Source organism: Pangasianodon hypophthalmus, chromosome 12 (genome assembly GCF_027358585.1).
Source record: "Pangasianodon hypophthalmus isolate fPanHyp1 chromosome 12, fPanHyp1.pri, whole genome shotgun sequence".
Lineage (NCBI taxonomy): Eukaryota > Metazoa > Chordata > Actinopteri > Siluriformes > Pangasiidae > Pangasianodon > Pangasianodon hypophthalmus.
The window spans coordinates 13,989,870-14,011,427 of record NC_069721.1 but is presented as its reverse complement, the minus strand read 5'-3'; the positions used below and the strand labels follow the sequence as shown (position 1 = coordinate 14,011,427).

The 21,558-nt window shown below is 38.9% G+C and overlaps 1 protein-coding gene across 3 annotated transcripts in view; it reads left to right on the top strand.

Annotated features, from left to right (window-relative positions):
* The window catches only part of bahcc1b (BAH domain and coiled-coil containing 1b), an 84,808-nt gene extending 81,836 nt beyond the window's left edge, over window positions 1–2,972 (top strand). For all 3 annotated transcript variants that reach the window (XM_053238630.1, XM_034309270.2, XM_026914854.3), the window contains 2 exons: window positions 77–313; window positions 430–2,972. In XM_053238630.1, coding sequence (XP_053094605.1) covers window positions 77–313; window positions 430–639 — 447 coding nt within the window. In that variant the 3' untranslated portion in view covers window positions 640–2,972. The remainder of the gene's footprint in view (window positions 1–76; window positions 314–429) is intronic.
* The last annotated feature ends 18,586 nt before the right edge of the window (window positions 2,973–21,558 follow it).

Genomic DNA, 21,558 nt, shown 5'->3' with positions numbered 1-21,558 from the left:
AGTGTGGAAAATTTTCAGACTTCAGATATTTCCTCATGCATCTAGTCCCTAATATAAAGTTGTCTGTTGTCTTCAGAGGCGAGGTCTAAAAGGAAAGGCACGGAAACTCTTCTACAAGGCCATTGTCCGTGGTAAAGACATAATCAGAGTGGGTGACTGTGCAGTATTTCTGTCTTCTGGCCGTCCTCACCTTCCTTATATTGGGCGCATCGAGAGCCTGTGGGAATCTTGGGCCAGCAATATGGTCGTAAAGGTGAAATGGTTTTACCATCCTGAAGAGACTAAACTGGGCAAAAGGCACCGGGATGGCAAGGTACTTTAAATAGTTAAAACCCTTCCATGAGATTTAATAACCAAGTTTATTTAATTCTCTCACATTTGTACTAGTCAATAGGTGAGACTTTAACTGTACTTTCTCTGCTTTCTCAGCATGCCCTTTATCAGTCTTGCCATGAGGATGAAAATGATGTCCAGACCATCTCCCATAAGTGTCAGGTGGTTAGCCGAGCTGAATATGAGCACCTCAGCCGCCTGAGGAAGCCCAACAACAACAGCCAGGACCTCTACTACCTGGCTGGAACATATGACCCCACTAGTGGCCAGTTGGTCACAGCTGAAGGAGTATCAATAATCTGCTAGCGTTCGGTCATATGGATGTACTACTGAAGAAATTTTTCCTCCTTGAGGGAGGATACCTAAAGGGCTGACAATCGATTTTTACTGTGTTCAGAATGGTCTCAGATCAAAGCCCCATAATTGGACACTAAACTAGCACTCCATGGAATAAAGACGAGGAAGATGAGCTCTTTTCTGGTCTACTTTGTAGCTGCGCCTCACCCGTCTTTATTGGGTGACAAGTGGGGCTGATACCTTCACAAACTCAACAGCCAAGGAAAGATGTTTTAGTTCTCAGTGAAAATGGTGAGGCACTGGACATATTCTAAGCAAGATTATATTAATTTATATTAACCATTTTGAGGTAAATGTTTCAGTTTTTCTCTTCTGGAAGCCCTGAACAGAGCTGGGTTCACTTTAGACTGATCATCCTTATCAGATCAACTTCATCAGGACTTTTTTTTAATCTCAGTTGGACCAAAACTATTGCATGGTGTGTGTGTGTGTGTGTGTGTGTGTGTGTGTGTGTGTACAGAGTATGGCCACAAACAGGACAAACTGGGTGTCATGCTGTAGACTTTTCATGGCATTACAAGTCAAGAGTGCCACTGTCTTAGGTGTACAACCCATTCTAATGACGCCTTCTGGGCATCCAGGGATTTTCCAGGAATCGTTTTTAATGCCCAGTCAACTGAAAATGAAAATAACTTTAAGTTAAATTTCTGAATTAATTTTTCTTTCAAACAATTTTTTTTTCAATCAAGCCATACACTTCAGTACCTCTTACTTACTGTACCTTTTATTCAGGTGTATAGTTGTACAATTGTTTTATTTTATGTGTGTAAATATATAAATATATATAAAAGGTATTACTGTAAATATAATATAAAGGAAGAGAGAACTATATTCCTCTTTATTGCGCTTGATTGTGTTATTTTTTTAATGAGACAACTGTTAGGTTTGATTGGGATTTATTTTTTTTTTGCTTTGGAGGAATGTGTGATCCATGAGTCACCACCTCGGCACTGTATATGACTTGTTCTCTTTGAAACAGGTCATGATAAATTAGTATATACAGTATACTCTGCATAAGTGTGGCTGAACAGTCCACTGGGTGACTAATGCGGAACGGGCCATCTGTGTCCACATAATTGTTATCTTTTCCACATTTGTTTTTGCTTTTTCATTTAGAGCCTTGTCACAGAATTCATTTGTGTATTGCATTGCCCTCTGTGTGGGTTATGAGTAGAACAAATGCAACAAAAGCCTTTGTGGCACTTTTGCACTTCAGACATGCAAAATAATGTGTTGCCAATGCATCCATGTTTTGCCAGATCCAAACAGTGTGTCGGTAAAAAGTTATTGTACTAGTAGATAGATAGCTAATGTAAGAAATCCGGCCTCCCAAGCAGAAACCAAAGCACCTCTAATGGTTATTTTACAGATTGCAATAAATGAATGAAGTCTGTGTAAATAAATTATAAGGTATGGGAGCCCTGCAATTTCATTGGATGGTGAACAATAGATAAATTGAAGAGGTTCATACTCTATGGTGCAGTTACTATTTTGTTTGCTTTAATATGACCGAAACAGCTTTTTGTTTCTGCAATGTGTTAGTAATGTTGCTGGCAAGGTTTTAGTGTTGGTAACAGCATTGCTGTGAGGTTGGATGATGCAGCACACCAGCAGGCACTTCAGGCACTCGAAGGCTTCTGAAGGCCTGTGTCACATGATCATGAAGGACAATCAGAACCTGTTTGAGGGGGTGGTTTAAAATGGATCAAATCTCAATGTTGCCTCTCGTCACTTTTTATTCCTGCTTTGCCAAAAATTGCATTTTAATTTCTTTTCTCCATTGTCTGTCATATTTTTGCCTGATATGCAAGCCTGTAAAGACTGTTCAGTATAGATTTGAGGAAAGGACAGAAATGCCTTCCACTCCTTAAGACTAACTTTTTAACAACTTTGTTGCTGTTACACTGCAGAAGCAAAAGCTTTAAAAATCATATGTGAAAATCCATGTAATGTCACTTTTTGGGTCTATAAAATAAGAAAACAAGTAAGTTTCATAACTAAACACTGGATTAATTGCAGAATATCATGACACTGGCATCAGCAGTGTAGCAGAAAGTTACTCAAGCCTCAGAAAAAAGTGGAATCATTGTACAAACTGACTATGAGACCCACTGAGAATTATTATTATTATTATTATTTTTTTTTTTTGGGGGGTTGATGTACTTTTTGACATTGTGGGGAATATAACATTGTGGGGATATTTGCATTGTTTAGGCAAGTTATTTATCTTAATTTTAATGCATTTGTGTTGCCTTTAATTAAAAAAACGATGTCAAAATGAATACTTTGGTATGTTTTGTTTCAGTTTGTTGTAGTCAGTTGTTCATCCTGTGTACCTGTAACAAAAGGAAGTGATACCATGTATCCAGAAAGCACTGTTTAGCAGTAATACATGAAGATCATGCTTCTTAAATGTCACAGAGTATTGTTAAAATTGTTCTGTTATTTCTAGCTCTCAGCAGTTTCTATAGGGCTGTAAGCAGCTGGTTAGTTAAGGTCATAGTGACAGTCAGGTCATTTTCAGCTCCCATTCTCCTGTGTCTGCTTGTGTAAATGCGTGCATCCATGCATATGTCTTTTTGAGAGACATAAGGGACATGGATGTAAAAATAAAATAAGAAACAGAATGTGCTGCAGCTAGAAACAGCAGCACATATGATTTTGCCTGCAGGCACTGCAGGTGGCATAAATGTTTGAATTTTTGAACGGAATAGACCCATTAAGGAAGTAATGTAATCATATCATGTTCTTCCACCCACTGCAGGAGCACATGGGAACGGGGACTGTATGTGTGGAGGAAAGTTGATATACTCCCCACTGAGATGGCGGTGCACCAACAATGTGAAAGGATTCAAACATTTAGTTAAATACATCCCTCTGTGAGATTTACAACCATTATTATTTCCCTTTTGAGAAATCGGGATTTTTTTGAAATCACAATCACAAAATTAGCTAATTTTTTCTTTTTCTTTTTTTTATTTTATATCAGTTAAGAGAACAGTTTAAAACTTTAGTACTGCAAAATGACAACATAAAACCTGTCATCTAGCAAATACACCAAAGGAAGGGGTTTTTATGAATGCTAAAGAAATAAATAAAAGTATCATGCAATCCTAGTGAAGATGATAAGGTGATGGCTGAGCATTTCCCACAACCCACATGTCTGACTTGTGAGAAACAATAGAGCGGATAAACGTGAAATGAAGGTCCAACCCAATCCTTATTTGCACGTGACAATTTGCTTATCTAGAGTGACAGAAATAATCTCTCTCCCATAGTGAGTCAGATAACCCAGATGAAGAGTGTGAAGCCTGGGATACTATACTGTGCCATAGAGAGATTCAGCATTTCCACTTCACCCTGACATGAGCAGTGGAAGGTAAAAACTGACCTGAAGACCCACAGATAATCAGCTCACATCAATTCTATAAGGGTCTGGAAGAGTGAAGACTGAAGGTGTGAACGTGAAAGTGAGAGGGAGACATTTTCTCAACTGTGTGAGCGTGTATGCTTGCCTTGGAGAAAACTGAATTTTAAGAGGTGGTTTACTAAATCAGGATCAAGAATATCTACAGACGTTCAGTGAGCCATCGTGCCCTGTAGATGGGGGTGGGGTCATCCTGGATGAGCCCACTGCCATCAGGATAGAAATGCTTCATCATAGGATAAAAATGATCAGTCAGAAGAACTTTATATTGGTTTGCAGTGACTCTTTCCACTAAGGGGACAAGTGAACCCAAGCCATACCAGCAAAATTTCCTCCACAGTATAAAAGAGCCACCAGTGTTTCCTTTAATTTGCCTCCTGTCTGTATGTCACAGTTTACCACGAAACCTTTTCAACCTAATAACCATCATAAACTGTGTCTTAAGAATATATTCCAAATCCTTTTTGGTGAGACTTTATACATGATGGTGTATCTACATGGGACCTTTCTGATGCATTCATACATTATTGCATAATATTTTTTAAAGAAATTTTGGAGGATTTATGAAAGACTTACATTAAAATGTAGGAGTTTTATATAGCATGGCAGAGAGAAGAGGGCTCAGTTATTATCATGGGTAGACAAAGTTTTTTTCTTCTTCAGAGATTACTATTTTATATTGTTATTACGTAAAATGGTAGATTGAGATCTCTTTTATGAAATACTAAAGCTTGAATGTGCTTTTAAATTCATGCTTTGAAATGTCTTTTATGAAATACTAATCTACCGTCTTACCTTTCGGGATGTGTACTTACCATATCTAATTTATATAGGTTATATAGTTTTTCAGCTGAAGTTGTAATGTAATGCATAGTAACAACTTGACTTAATTAATAAGCACATACGTATGTCAGCCAGGTGAATTGGAAGTGCTAATCGATACCTCCTATACCTCCTTGTCACTCATTCTAGAAGCTCATTTATCATCTAAACTGAATGGATTAATAGATGTCTAAAAAATCTTCATGATGATGATTTTTACAGCACCAATCTTGAAAATCTACCCATAATGATAACTAAGGGTTTTTCTCTCTGACATAAGCCTTTCCCATATCCTCCATTACTGCTATATAAATGACTTATATATACGAATGTGTTCTAAATGCCCTATGTAGGTACACTTCAAATAAATTGTTATATCATTTTTAACCAATTTTCAGGATAATGGATTTGCCTTTGCTAATTGTTTTTTCTTTCCTTTGAGACTATCAAAATCAGTATGAAAATATTTTTCGATAGTATTATTAAATGTATTATAACAGAAAAGTGATTAAATATATTCAGTTAATAGTGTGTACCCTTCAGTACTGTTGTAGATTTTTCATTGCTTTTTATTGAAACATATACCTCAATAACTTAAAAACAAGCATAAATACTGCCAGCTTGAACCTAATTGGGAAAATTGCTGTTAATGCAGTATGATACAAAATCAAGAATAAATTATAATATAGTGTGACTGGATTTCATTCTGTGGGTGGAAAGTTCAGGAATTAAAAGCTCCTAAAAGCCCCGGTAAATAAATATGATGGTACAAATTTGCCTAATGTGTTGAGTTGAATTATAATTAAGAAATAAATGAGTGTTTCTTTAGAATTTTGCTTTATTCCATGGCCACATACTTTAAAACATACTTTACATACTTTACTTATGTTTACTTCTTTCTCACATTTTAAATCTTTTGGAACAGGCTTTGATACACTAAGAAAGCTTTAGATATTTGATAGGAAATAGTGTATGTTGCATATACTATATATTAATGTTAGGAGTTTGTTTAAGTGTATGGGTGTATGTATGTGTGAGATTGTTACCCTGTCACTGATGAGTAATCCATGTAACCCTATTGCTCACTCTTTGTCCCTGTATTGTACTTGAGAAACAGGCATGTCACTTGCACAGTGTGCTGTTGTGAGCGAAGGCGAATAACATAAGCTCATAAATGGCGTGCCCTCTGCGTGACCCTGTCTGGCCTGCATGGTGAGTGGCTGTCTCAGGGCCGAGGGAGTGGCTGAGGGAGATGCACAAGTAGGAGGGTGGGGGTGCTGAATGAGGGGCTGGTGTTGAGTTAAGAAAGGCGTGCATACTGCTCTGATGGTATTGGTTTAAAGGGCTGAGAGCCCATCCATCATATGCTTATAAGCAGCTGACAGATCCCCAGCTTGCCTGTGTGCTGTGTGTGAGTGAGTGTGTGAGTGAATGTGTCTCTAAGGCCAGAGGACGCAGGGGAACCTAGTATGGGAGGGGCAAAAGAGAACATTTGAATCTTAAGTAGTATAATAAGCTATATATATATATGTGTATGTGTGCCTGTATTTATGTAGCCCACTGCATTTTTACACAAAGACACAACATGTAACAAGTTAGACAGAGTGAGAGAAAATGGAAAATGGAGGGATATAGGGAGTACACACGAGGACAAAGACTGCTTTCCCTTTCTTGTATATCAGTATAGACCTGCATCTCATCTCAGGGTCCTCAGCAACCCTTTCAGAGGAAAAGGCCCTCAGGTGGGCCGTAATGGCCTATTCCACGTCTGCACATTTCAAACAGCATTGCTTAATTTCAGCACAGCTCAAGTGTAACCATTCGAACAATGGCACAAATATGTTATTAATGTTCCACAGCCCTGCCCCTGCCCCTCTTCCTTTTTTATTCCCTTCTCTTCCTTCCTCTCTCCCACTCTCTCCACATGGCTCTGGCCTTAATGATAACCAGAAGAAATTCTTCATTATCTGAAGAAATACAGATAATGATAAAACAGGAAAAAGATTCCATGCTGAGAAAATAAATTAGATTTATGGCTGCAATTATGCTGCAAGCTCCCTATAATCAGAACATTTGAAAATTGAAAATGTTCAAGGATTATGAAATTGAACACAATCATACGTAATGCACACAGACATATAAACATTTGAATAGCTCCAATGAATCTTTGATTGAAACGAGATTAAAAAAAAGTATTTTATTTTCCAATATAATTTCAAAGAGGATTTTTCATGTCATTCTTCTTTCTGATGGATGAAAAGGGATATTTATCTTAATTATAAGGTACTACATTTTGATATATATACAGCTTTTAATATGAAGGTTTTTGTTTTGTTTTGATTTGCATGTGACCTTTATAAATGGTCACTTCTGCCTTCTCACTCTTTTCGTCCCAGACTTTTGGGTTTAATCTTACTGATTGTGTGATGGTAAAATGAGCTGGTCTCTCTTCCTAACCAAGGGGAAGCAACAGTTTCTTTCTTGTGGAAATACACAGGCCTGCAGTGTTTCCTCGTTGTACAATAGTTCCTGCTGGCCAGGCTTGAATATTTACAACACAAATCTAAACAGGGATTTAGGCATAAATGAAAAAGTAATCAACACTAGCAATACATTTCTTTGGGTCAAGGAAAGGAGACTGTCTCTTTTTGAGATTTTATTTGTGAGTTATTGATATAATCAGCTATTTTAGCTGAAGTTAGTAATGTAAACAAGCACAACATGTACAACAACTCCTTTCATTTTTTTCATCCAAAGCCACACCCCAAAACACCTACATGCATCCTGCTGGAGAGCTGCCTTGTGTCCTGATTAGTTAGATGTTTTTTCTCCTGTTTACAGAGACCAGGGACACCACAGACACTGGCGTTCCTTCTCGTAGCAGATATTTTATTGACACCTGTCAGAATGCAAGGTGAAATTCATCAAATATTACAAAATCACTTTAAAAAAATAATCAGATTAAAAATCACATAAATTTTTATTTTAACAAACCAGCTGTACTTGTGTAATCATGATTATTGTGTACTGAATAAAACACTGTTTGGGTTTTTCCAGTGAATGGCAAACTGGGCCATTTTTTCAGGGTGAATGGGTTTATAGCCAAACGGCCATAAGAAGTAGAGTAGCTGAATCATATGCTACATTTGTTAAGTGTGTCAATGGCAGTAAAAGAGAGTGTGTGCTCTAAATAATGTGTTTTGTTGGGTAACGAGAGGTTACAGTTTTATTATCATTGTGTTAAATTGTTCTTTTCTGGACATTTTTGTCATTTAAGTATTTATTCAATATTATAACCTCTAATGTGACCAGACAGTTCACATTATCATTGTACACATATTGAGAAATTCTCCAATTGCAATCTTTTTTATGGTTGTGTCAAAGTCTTAACATAAATACAATATGGTGTTAATCCAACTATATGACATACACACATAAACCAATAGTTCCAATTCCATCTACCAAAAAAAAAAAAAAGATCATGTTGTGCTCTTGAGATATGCAATCTTCTTTCCAAGGGGATTGACATGTTACTTTTCTTTCCTTGTATTTCCCTCGCTCCTTCTTTTGTAAGGGAGAAAGAAAAAGTGAGATTTCTTCTTCTATGAGTCACGTGTGTGAATGAATGGCTGTCAGCTGCTCATATGTGCCGGACACAGTGATCCAGACCAACTCTGAGGCTGAGGCGAGGGAGGCAGTCAAGGGCATGGAAGCTTTCCAGCTCACTCCATACATCCATCCTCAACCCAATCTCCTCGGGCCTGCTGCGTATGCTGCATATCCATCCTCAGCACATTCACACCAGTATGCAGAACAGAATGACCTGCATGCTGCTGCAGGATTATATTGCACACTGCCGCATTAATGTCTTCTTCTGTAGAATGCTTTATGCTGGTGTTTTTTCTTCAACTTATATTTAACCTAGATTCTTAGGATTTCTTTCTTTGGGACTGTTTCTTGTGTCTGTCAAGGTTTTTCTGATCACCTGAGGAATAAGAAAAACAATAACACTTAAATACGGTAAAAGAACAGCAGGACATTGTCAGAAATGTTCTGCTGAGATGCATAAGTGAACACTGTAGACAGTCTGGTGGGGACATATTTGATCTACACCTTATAAACCCTGTTGCTGTGGAATGTGTTGATATTAAGTAGGGAAAAGGGAAAGTACAGTTCGGTGTGTGTGTGTGTGTGTGTGAGAGAGAGAGAGAGAGAGAGAGAGAGAGAGTGCAAGGGAAAGATACATTTAAATATCTTCTCAACTACTGTCTCAAGGGCAGAGTGGGACACTGGCAGGACCACCACTATAACTTTTTTGATTAACTTATTAAATTTTTCCTGCTGATTTGTTTTCCTACATGCAAACTAAAAATCTTTATACCAACCTTAATTTGTAATTTTGTTCTTGTACCTCTAAACACTGATCATGTAAAATGTATAATGATAATGTCAAAATTTTCAAATATCCTGTGGAATACAGCAAATCTTAATAGTATACCTGAAGAACCCATTAATTCATTACTGGCTGACTTTCATCATTAACCATAAATGACTTTATGAATTGTAATTGTAATGGCACTGCTGGGTGGACATACATGTGATTGTGTATTAGCATGCATTTTTGCTCTCTGCCCATGCTGGGTTGTCACCTGCATAACATCCATCAGGAACCTGAAACCTGGTTCTCCTCTAAACCAGATACCTCTTAGAGTGATCACCTTTCTCTCTCTAATATTATTTCCTCCTCTCCAGGACTGCCAGCAGTGTACATGTAAAAATATACTGTATAACCTGCAGATATTCAGTGCATCTTTAAAGTGTGTGGGGATGATGGTCCAGGCTGCTGGGACCCTCATGGTGGGATGTAAATTAGCCATGCACTAGTGGAAGAACTGGCACAGTGGGCCAGCAACAGCCCAGCCGTGGCATGGAGCTCCCACTCCCACACAACCAGCCAAACATCACACTGTATGGCCTGTCAGACAAGCCAGCTATGCAAATTTACTCATGTTCCTAGGCAGGGGGTCATGGGCCCAGGAAGCCTGCGCAGGGATCAGAGCTCGCAGGGCTGTGAGTAGAGGGAGAGCACCGGGGAGTCCCTCTGGCAATGACACAAAGAGGCCATGAAGAAACATGTTATTACATTCAGGCCATGCAGTATCTACATATACATATATTGAGTAATTGATCAATAATGCAGACTACATTTTATATAAAAACGTGTCATTCTCATAAGTCTCACACTGGAGTCTTTGCCTTTCTCACTGGCTCTTTTCCTGATTGATCATCTCCTTCACCATTTCTTCCATGGCACATCTTGTTCATTATCGCCTACAGTTGTACAGCTTCCTCACATCCAAGGTGTATTCCCACCTTGTGGCCAGTATTACCAGGATAGGCATGAATGAATGAGTTGCACTTGTTTATATCTATCCCTCTTTTTATTTGTGAATAAAAATGTTGTCTCAAAGCAATACTTATTTGCCCATTCTTATATCTTTTTTGTGTATACTTGACTGTTTATTGTGTTAACACCAAACAATTGTGTACAGTAAATGACACAGGTGATGGCTGATATTTGCCAAACGAATGATGTATGGAGTAATGTTGTCTATTTACACTAACCTGCACCATCATGCACCACAGACTAGAAAGGACATATAATGAACAGCTGTGATAACATGCCTATCATCATCTCAAAACTGACTGTAAATTTAAATAAAGAAGATATGCTATACACTGTTGTTTTATATCATATGACTTTTAATATAATTTCCTCTCATAAAAAAAAAAAACAGTTTCTTTGGTACAAAACATGTTTTTTTAATGTTGTGATATGAGAGAGGGTTCCAGGTAGAATCCCTTTAAGAAGTGAAGCACTCTTGAGGAGCCACCACTATACCTTTAAAGTTACAATCACTTAATAACCAATACATATAGAATTTATACAATGGTTAAAGGAACAGCTTGTAATGTTTAGTAATTTCTAGACCTATAACAATCATATAATTTCAAACATACTGCCATGCAATGTATCTGGTTTCTTTATTTCTGATTTTGTTTACATTTTTCCCCAAACAGGATCTATTCCCATCGTGAAAACTGCTCAGCTTGGGTTATCTCCAAAAAGGCAGTTCATGAGGTGCAGTTTGACAGAGAGGTGCGGTCAGTTGGAGGAAAGAGGAAGGCTTGTCATTGTTTCTATTGTGAAAGCAGTTCTTCTTTCAGACAGAAGAGGGCTCTAAAAATTACAAACCACTCCTTTAACTCCTCTCCAAACACTGTTTTCATTCTGAACTCTGACGAGTTGCTTAGCCAGGCCTGTGTCACTCATCTCTATCTCCCTCCATCTCACCAGCACTGCTCTCATGTGTGCTGCTGGGAAACTCCATTAGATGAGACACAGGGGAAGGTGTGTGTATTATGTCTGTCTGATAATGCAAGAATAACCGCAAGACCTATCTGAACTCATCCGTCTCAGTATTTATATTTGGGAGAAATGTAAACTAAATAATGAAAGGAAATGGAGCACTCTCTTCCCTTGGTGTGGGTCTGTGTGTGTTTTCAGGGAATAGGGGTGAAAGTGACTATGAACCAGAATTCAATGCTTTGGAACGATGTTGTTCACGTGCATGGAGTTCTTGGATCCTTCCTTGTTACATGTGTGTGGCCTGCAGTGAGATAATGTCCTGTGAGTATAGGAGGTGTGTGACGTAGAGAGTGTGTGAGAGGAAAGGCGTCTTTTTACTTCATCCATCATAGTCCCTGTCTGAAGGCTGCAGCCTCTGCAATGGTCTCCTCCGTTTGCACACAGGTGATTCATCACAGGACTAAAACACAGTTTCTCTTGGCGCAGCACAGCCCTGCGCTTCCACCTTTGGCCTGTCACAGCCCCCCTGCACCCACTGCGCTAAGAGCCTTCTCCCTTTACCATACAGCTACAGTCAGAGAGAGAGAAAGGAAGAGGAAACAAACATTCAGTTACGTGATTCTGTTTCTTCCCATGTGAGGCAGCTGCAGTCAGGAGGGTGGTGGAAAAAAAAATAAAAATGATACTCTAGTAAGCCACTCAGTGGGGAGCTGAAACAAATCCTGACATCACAAGTGTGGCTACTCTCCCTGCTGCCTTCTGAGTCTCGCCTCCTGTTCCCTTGACTGTCATTCTTCTTCTCACCTTCACCCTTTTCTCACTCTCCTTCTTCAGCGGGGTTAAATTGGGATTTAGGAGGTGGGGGAGCCCTAATTCTTTAATGGATGCCAAGAAAAAAATGTAGAAACGGTACCACTGAATTTAGCATTATTATATGGAGTTTTCAACGTTGATATCATGGAATTGTAAGGAGAAAAAGCAAGATGAACAAATTTTGCTTTAAGGGTCAATTTATGTCTGTATAGACATCAGTAAACACTAGTTTATAATTCTGAGAAGAAAAGATTTCTCTATAAACTCATAAAGCACTGCGAAACTGTATTAACTTATCATTAGTATTATCACTATTATGCCATTCGATGATTTACCTTACTATCATATTATAAAATTTTGGAGGTCAGCTTTGCTTGTGATTCACATAAACTAAATGTGGAAAAGCTCAGCTCCATTCCCTCAAATTGCACTAACCCAATTTTTCAATTTCTGATATGATACAGATATCAGATCCATATGATGATATAATATTGATCTTGATAAATGTTTCCCAACATTTTCTCCCCGATTAGATAACCTGCTAATTCCCTCCCACCAGTCAGCCCTCTCTTATTACAAGACAATTACCAACCAGAGAGGGCGATGGCTAACACGTGCTTCATCTGAGACCCATGAAGCTAGCCAACTGCATCTTTTTGTACTGCTGCTCATTACAAAGTAATTGGAAGTAGCTGATTGAATTTTGAAGTTTCATACAGAATTTCACATTTTCATTTTCTCGTTTTCAGTGTTAAATAAATTTTGTTTTTTTTTTAATGCAGCACTACTGTTTAGCTGGCAGTTATTTAAGCAATATAAGACAAGCAAGAGTACAGTTATACAGAATATCAGCACAATAACTGTATAAGGTAATATGTATCATGTATCAGAATATCTTCAAATATTGAGATATGATATGATATGATGTCTTGTCATATATATTTCTCTATATTTAATATTGGTCTGACATTGACATCTCTGCAGTAATCAAGTCGACTCTCTGTGAATTCCTGATACCAGGTCATGTGAAACATAAGAGACATGATGGCAACATGATTTAAGACAGGTTGTAAGTGAATATCACACATTTACAGTATTTAAATGTCAAATCTGATACAATATCAATTCAACATTTCAAGCCAGTGTCATGCCTCTCAACAATACTCAGTATCAGACTGGTGCTAATTGGCATTCTTATACATTCAGAATGTCCCTGTTTCTGTGCATACAATATGTGTGTGAGTGCGTGCATGCTGAGGGATGGCTTCCTCCCTTAAGCTTTATTTCAGAGAGTCCAGACGGAAGATGGTTTCAATGATAGGAGGCTGCAACCCCTGTGGATTTATCACACATGAATACTAGATCTCTCTCACACACTGTGCTCATGCAATACTAACTGCCCACTATTGCCCAGGGGATGGTCAGGTTTGCAGCTCAGTTAACACATCTCAGCCACATAGCCTGCCTTGTCTCGCCCACCAACTAAAAATATATTTACTGTAAGCTTAGAATGGAAGATGACTCCCACAATGAAGCCACAGACAATACATGCAACATCAGAGCACTGGCACCTTTCTGGCATTTTTTTGCATTTAGCAAAAAAAAACAAAATAATGCAACAAAAATCTGCAGTTACATAATGTATTACCTGCTATGTTCGAGCTTTATTTGTGTAAATGGATGTGAAGTGGAAAAAGCTCTTTAGTCTAATTATTATACTGCATTTGAATTAATTTGCACAGAATCCATGTTCATGTTTGTATTAGTGTTTCAGCATGCACTCTGGGACTCTTCCTTTATGCCATTAACATCCTTTCAAGTGAGTAGAGAAAAACACAAATTGCAAGTATGAAGGACAGAAAGAGGGAAAGAGATTTATAGAAAGAACACAGCGAAGTGTGTCTGTGCTCAGCATGTGTGTGAGGTGTGTGTATGTGTGTGCCTCTGGCATTAGAGCCGCCCGTGCTGAGCTCGTCTGGTGGTGGTTGATCTTTGTAACCACTCGCACATGTTGGCACAGGATGGCACAGCAGTTCCCGCCTGCCCAGCCCGCCACCCAGCCCACCAGTGCCAGGCTGACGCTCTGGGAGGCCGAGGGCTCCACTTTCCTCAGCGTGTCTTGCGACCACAGACAAATTGGCCCACAGCAGCTTTCCCAGGAATCTGCCTCATCAAAGAGAAAAGTCCACACGCCTGCCTACTCTAGACTGCCAATGCAAAAACCTTCCACATAACTGACTCAGACATACAGTATACAACACAAATTGAGTAGGACGCTTGTAGCTACAAGGCTTTGAAGTGTCTTGTTTTTCATGCCATACTTATTATTATATGGTTAAGTCTGTTTTTCATGAGTGACTACAGCAATGTATAATAAAAGAGTAATGAGAGAGTGGTCAGGACAGTAATATATCGGATTATTATAAAAATTTGCAATCGCAAGAAAGGCCAGATCAAAGGTTTTGGGCATCTGTGTGTGATGTTGCTGCTTCTGGCTGTAAGCATTAATCTTAGGCTGACGAGTGATTGTTCTTTTGCAATAGAGCACAGTAAAGGAGTTTCCAGTCAGTAATACGTAGATTTACTCACCGCCTCAACACATCAGTGCTACTCACAAGTCTACCACATTTGGGATGTGTTTTTGTATGCTCTCTGTTTACATGGCTACTAATCCACAATGTGTGTCTATAATTCTGTGACTCCTGCTTCTTTTCCAGATCTGAAGTCTTCAGAAAACCACTCCTTAGAGACACCCTTCACTGATGTTCCAAAGAAGAAAAAAAGAAAAGTGTATGGAAACAGATGACAGATATGCAGATCTTCTGGGCTGGACTGCAGGAGTGACGAGAATGTGCATGAAGAGTTGTTTGGGAATGTTGTGATTCACACAGCAAAGAATGCATGATTTCTTTCCTCTCCTCTCCTCTGTCTTCTTTTGTCCTCTAAATTATAGTCCAGAGGTTTCCAACAATAGGGAACACCAGTACTGGACCAGAACAATATGGCAGTGAGCAGGAGGAAATTTCTGGACTATGCATCTCAAAATCTCCAAATAATACACATTCACTCACTCTACCTCTCTCTCTTTCTCACACAAACACACACACACACACACACACACATGCTGCAATCGACTAAAGGTCATCACTCATCATTTCCAAACTTCCACTAAGAAAAACAAAAGAAAACGCCCTCTCAACATAGAATTCCTACTGGAGAACTCAGGGTAGTCTCCTCATCTCCAAGTTCAGCAAGTAACTTCAGATATCTGCGCACAGTATCAACAGTAAACAAAGTAGCACTTGTTACCTTTAAATGAGTAATACTGCATTGAGGAAAATATACACGACTCATCACACATAGCTGGCTAGCTTGTTGCTAACAAAAGACAAACATGGAGGTGTTTTTTTTTTATGTTCTTTTTTTTCACCCTTTGTTGCTCGAATGCAACAGGTCAAAAATGACATCATTCCAGACTTCGTCTTCCCACTATCGAGGTAAGTCGAATGCAGCAATAAACTAACTGTCTACGTAGTCATGACCACATGAGTGCCTCACACACTTCATCAAGTGGACTGAAGTCTGGTCTTCGTTGTTAGGTTAGGAAGAAATCACGAGTGACACCACATTCTAAGCATTTGCACTGTAGTTGGGAGCCCACAAGCACTTTTCAAAGAGTGTGTAATGTGTGCAAATCCTAATTCCTGTATACTTTTACCCAGAGGAATGCACACATGCAGTCCAAGTCTACAGACATGAGGAGACCGTTTGCAAAAACAGCAGCACAACTTTCAGGCATAGCCTCCAGTGAGGAAGGTGGCAGGAGCATCAGCTGTGGTAAAACAACCCTCAGCTCTCTTTTACCCACCATACACTTCTGTCACGTGGGGGATGGGCTGTGTGTGTGTATGTGCATGTGTGTATTAGCGTCTGTCTGTCTTGCTGAGTCAGGAGAGAGACAGGACGCTTAGAAAAGCCCCCAGCCATTCTACTCCATTCTCTTTCTCTGCTGCTGGCAGACACTCACCCTGGGCAGGTAATCCATCAAAACTGCTATGACAGAAGACAGTGTGAGGTTGTGTGGGTGAAAGGGAACGAGTAAAACGGAGAGAATGAGTGTGAGAAAGAGAGATAGAGAGAAAGAGAATAATAAAATGTGCATAGAGGGAAAGAGAAAGCGGGAGAATGTGTGTGGGTTTGTGAGAGATAAAGAAAGAATATGTATGTACCTATTTGTCTCAATTAGTGATGGGCACAGTTACACAGAAAACAGAATTACATCAATAAACATTTATTTTATTGATAATTACATGCTTAATTAGTGTAAGTGTAAAAAGCAAGATAGAATACAATGTTTATCTTTAGATCTGTATTTTAAATGCTATTAAAATAAAATGTGAAATCATTAACATATAGCTTTTTTTATTATTACTATTTTTTTTATTATTTTACAGTACAGTAACAAATTCATGATTCCACAGTTTATTTATATAGCTGATTGACTCATATCATAACTAGGTACAGATGATGAAGAATTTGGTTACACTTCTTCATACACTTAGCGCAGACTATTGATTTATCAAACATTGTTGTCACATAATTGTCAGAAATCACATACTATCAGACAGAGTTGTACGTCAAAATAGTAGGCCACAATTTGTTTCAATTTATTACATTTATTAAAACAATAGTGTGCGGTTTTGGATATAACCTAGCTGTCTAGAATAACTTTTCTACCTGTCTATACAGCACAGCAATAATCAGTAGTAATCAAATTGTACTGTTTGATTACATTCCCATCAAAACTCTAGTCAGCTGCTTTATGTCTTTTCACATAAAACCAATTGCAGAGTAAAAAAAAAATAAACCAGGCCTTGCAGTCCCTCCATTTTTGCTACTGTTATTAGCGTTTACTCTTAGCACTAGCGTTGAATGGGAAATTAAGTCAACATCTCTAGAAAACTCCTATTTTTACAGGTAGATCTACCCACTGGGAAACAAACTAGCTAATGGAAAATGGCTGCTAACAGGCCATTTTGGTAGTAATGAATTTGCGGGCCACCCTATCTTCCCACTGTATTGCATTTTTAGAGATTTCAGTGTACTAGCTTAGCTAGCTTCTAGCTGTGGTAATGCAGCAAGTCAAATGGGAATTTTCATTAAACATTAATATGCTTCATGCAAAATCACTTTTTTAATGCTCGCATGGTGGATGCACGTGTTTTAGAGCTACCATAGAAATTCACCAAAGTATAGCTAGCCAAAGCAAAAACTGCTGTTGCTAGGAATAACCAACAAACATGTCAAATAAAAAGCCTGTAGCATGCCACTGTACTTAAATGCTATGTGCTACTCATTCAATGACATTATAGGCTACCGCCTATAAAAATGCCACGCAGTTTTCCAAAAAGTGTAAAAGATACATTCATATATAGTTGACTCTGTGTGTGTGTGTTTGCGTGTGTGCGCGTGCACATCTTGGTGTATAAGTTCTCAACCCTTTCATCCCTATGAATCATTCCCAGTCCCAGTGAATCACTCTGTGTGATAGTTTGCTCAACAAAGGGTTTTACGTTTAATGATAAAATCTGTCCACACACACACACACACACACACACACCACTGCTACTGGGGGCGCATCTCTACATGCAGTGGTTATGATGGTGGCATTCTAATGCACAGGAGAAACCATTGCACACCTCCCCCACCCCCAATGTGTCTTTCATTAAAGTCCCACGCAGCAGTGGCCATCACAGTGAGCAGTTTCCATGGTAACTCCCACCCCCCCACCCCCCCAGCGAGCACTGGTGATGTGGTGATCGAGGAAACACTTGCAGGGGTCTCGTCATTCCGGACACTCCTGCAAGAAGCACAATCAGAGGTACGATGACTTCATGGAGGCTATGTCGGGGATTTCTACCATGTGCTCAGAATGATTTGTCAGACAGAATCATTCTGTATCGTGCACCTACCTTCTGTAACCTTTCTGCCTATTATCATCTTATTCACCATTACACCTCATCACACTTGCCGTTTTTGTTTGTGGTCTGTATCCTCTAGAATCTTCAATGATGCTTGTATTATTTTCTCTATTCTCTATTTTTTAATTCATCTGTTTCATACCTGTATCTCACTGGAGAGCACCTGGTTAGCAGGAAATCTGTTTCAGGATACTGTAATACATTGTTTTTAAAATATATATTAATAACATAAATTAGAACAGTTATCTTGACCGCATCCTATAATTATATAATTGTATATAATAAAGATATTCAGTAAATTAGTGCAGCTTACTGGCAATGTTGTTATATACAGAGATGTGCATTATTATAATTAACTATGACTTTCAAGGAACTGTACTAGACATTTTCTTCTATATAAAACTTTTAACTTTTTCATTACTATATTTCAAAATAAAAAATGTTTATTTTCAGCTCATTTTAGCCATCATACTGCTCCAAGGAGCTGATTAAAATGGTTTGGTGTCTTTCACCAAAAAAGAGGAAAAAACATCTGAAAAGAAGATGTTTAACTTTATTTTATGCAGTATATTTTAACATACTTGCAGCCACACTTATGATTAACACAATAATGATTAAAAGTATTCTGAAATGGAGCAAACGTGTTTGTGCTCCATTTCTAATTTAAATATAATTTAATTGTGCAGAAATAGTATTAGCCTAACTTTAATTGTGTTAAGTGTACTTAAAGGTACTAAAATGGAACTATTTTAAATATACTTTGATACACTTCAAATATACTACATATATTTTCACAGAAATGTATTTATAAAATGTATACTATAATGTAGTTTTATTTATAGTATCAAAGTATAATTGCTAGCATTTGAGATTAATATACTGTATTTTAGCATATGTTAAGTACTGTATTCCTTTTTTTATACTAGTGTTGTAATTCATTCTCATGCTTTTACTTTCACAAGTAGGTTTTGAGTATTCACTTTTAAAGGTTAACCTGAGTAAAGAATTTTTACCAGAACTTTTACCTGAGAATTTTTTACTATTTGCACAATTTCTTTCCCTCTGGTTACATCCAATCATCTGTTGACACAAGAAATTATCATGACCAGGCCTGGACCAAAGTGATCCAAAGTGAATACAGTAAATCTGCTGTCAATAAAGTTAAAACTCTTTCCTCCCCAAAAAGCATCGTTCTATGTAGTCACAGCTAATCACATAAGCCTTTTCTGTGTCAGTGAGCCTTAGTTATTCCAAGAGAGGGAGTGGCTGTCATTTGACGGAAAGCTGGTGTATCATATCTCTCACGCAAATATTTTCTAATGGTTCATGAGTCACTTCCTGTATGCAGGTTAGGTTCTGCTGCTGTAATCTTTGGAGAAGATGACTTTTTGCCCAATCATGGCTAATAAAGCAACTGGTTAAAATGTGATTTCCACAGAACCTTTTAGACAAAGCCATTTGTTCATGTTCTGATTTTAACTCGACATTCTCCACACTAAAACATGTTGCTGCAATTGACAGGGGAGAGATTTGGACACTGGGGATAATTCAGTTGCACTAAAATCACTTAATAGCCTATCCATCCCTGGGGAGTTGCAAAACCAGAGCCTACACCAGAGCACTGCTGTGTTCTGGTGCTCAGCTTTCGAAATGCTATTAATGCTGTGTTTCTAATAAAAGCCAAACAGATAAACATTGCACAAGTCAGAAAAAACTACTAGTGATGGCTTAACAACATTTCATTTTGAGTTTTATACCCAGATTTTGTCATCCCATGTGTAACGACAATGTAAGTCCTGTATTTTTTTGACCAACCATTCCACTGTGGGTGTGTGTGTGTGTGTGTGTTTTTCCAACTGTGCTGGTTGTGGTCACACCTAACATTTATTCTCTCCTCTCCTGTCACTCTTTTTCACCCCATTCACTATCCCTGAGGTACAGTTCCTCTTTTGCTCGCCTTTCGAAAGCATGTGGAACATGTCACTGTGCTTTTATAATGGGAGTGTGTTAGGCTGTCAATCAAGCACTCCCAGGGGGGTGTAAATGAGACCCCCCACCAGCTGCTGATCCCTCACACTGTTACTGACGAGCCAAGCTCGCTGCAGCACGGCATTCTGCCAAGCTCTTAAACATGTCTAAATCAAACACTTCCTTCACTAAGTCAGTGTTTATGCAGACCTGCTTTTAAAATATCACATTTTCATGGAGACAAGAGTAGCGATGGGCCGGTGTGAACTCAGACGCGTGCTCAGCCGGAGCTACTCTGATGATATTCTAACATGAGTCATGCCATTCAGTTTGCTAGCTTTATACGGCAGCTCAGTAGAGTGAGGAATGGCAGACTGGGACAAAACCCAAGGCATACGTGGTCAAGTGTCATTTGCTCCATAAAAGGCAACTGCTTTCAAGGCACATTATCCTATGAAACATGATTTTTTATTTGTAAATGCGATGTGGAATCAATGTCATGAAACAAGTGACTAAATCTAATTGTGAAAAATTCAAACCGCAGGCCATTTTAGAGATTTCATTTAGGTTTTTTTCTCCATGTAGCATTGATTGATTCAAGGTGCCATCCAGTGGAGGTTGGACAGCTGGTCACCTAGCAATGGGTGTGTTTGGATGACTGAGAGGCATGGTGCCGCTGTATATAAAGATAGATTGCTGCAATGTCATTAATGGAACTTATATGACTTGCCCTGCCTGCGGGGTATTGTGTGTGTGTGTGTGTGTGTGTGTGCGCATGTGTGTGTGTCGGGGTGACAGAGTGTGGAGCTGAGGGAGTCGAGGTGTTGGTGACATGGGGGAAGGAATGGGAAGAAAGAGGGATAGCTATTGAGTGGGCGAGATAGCAAAAACAACAGATCTGTATATAGGAGGGGGATGAAATCCAGCAAAGGGGGGCGAACAAGAGAAAGAGGGGAAGGAGTGAGACAGAACCCCGGAGAGAGTGGTAGGGTGGAGTGTTGAAAAAAACGGAGAGAATGGCGAGAGGAGGCGAGAGGGGGTGATGATAGTGGAGGAGATGCCTCGGGGAGGCACAGTCAGAAAGCTGGTGTGGTGGAAGCATAAACACTCTTTGTCTGTGTTCTCCTCAGGCACTACAATAAGCACAGACAGAGAAAGAGAGCGAGACAGAGACAGAGAGAGTGAGAGGACTGGGAGAGGGAGAAATACAACAAACAAGAGAGGAAGAGGTAGTCACAGAGATAGAGCCTGAGATTAAAACATGAGACAGAGGGAGAAGGGGACAGATAAACGATAGGGTATGAGGGAGCAAAGAAAAAAAGATATTCAAAGACAGATGGCAAAGATGAATAAAAGAGAGGGTGGAGATTTAGGGAGAGATATAGTGAGGGTGGATAAGACGGAGTGGACTGCTGGAGTGAGTTTTTGTCACTAAAAGCTCCCTACTACTTCAGTTCCTGCTCAACTTACCAACCCCCTAAGCAAAC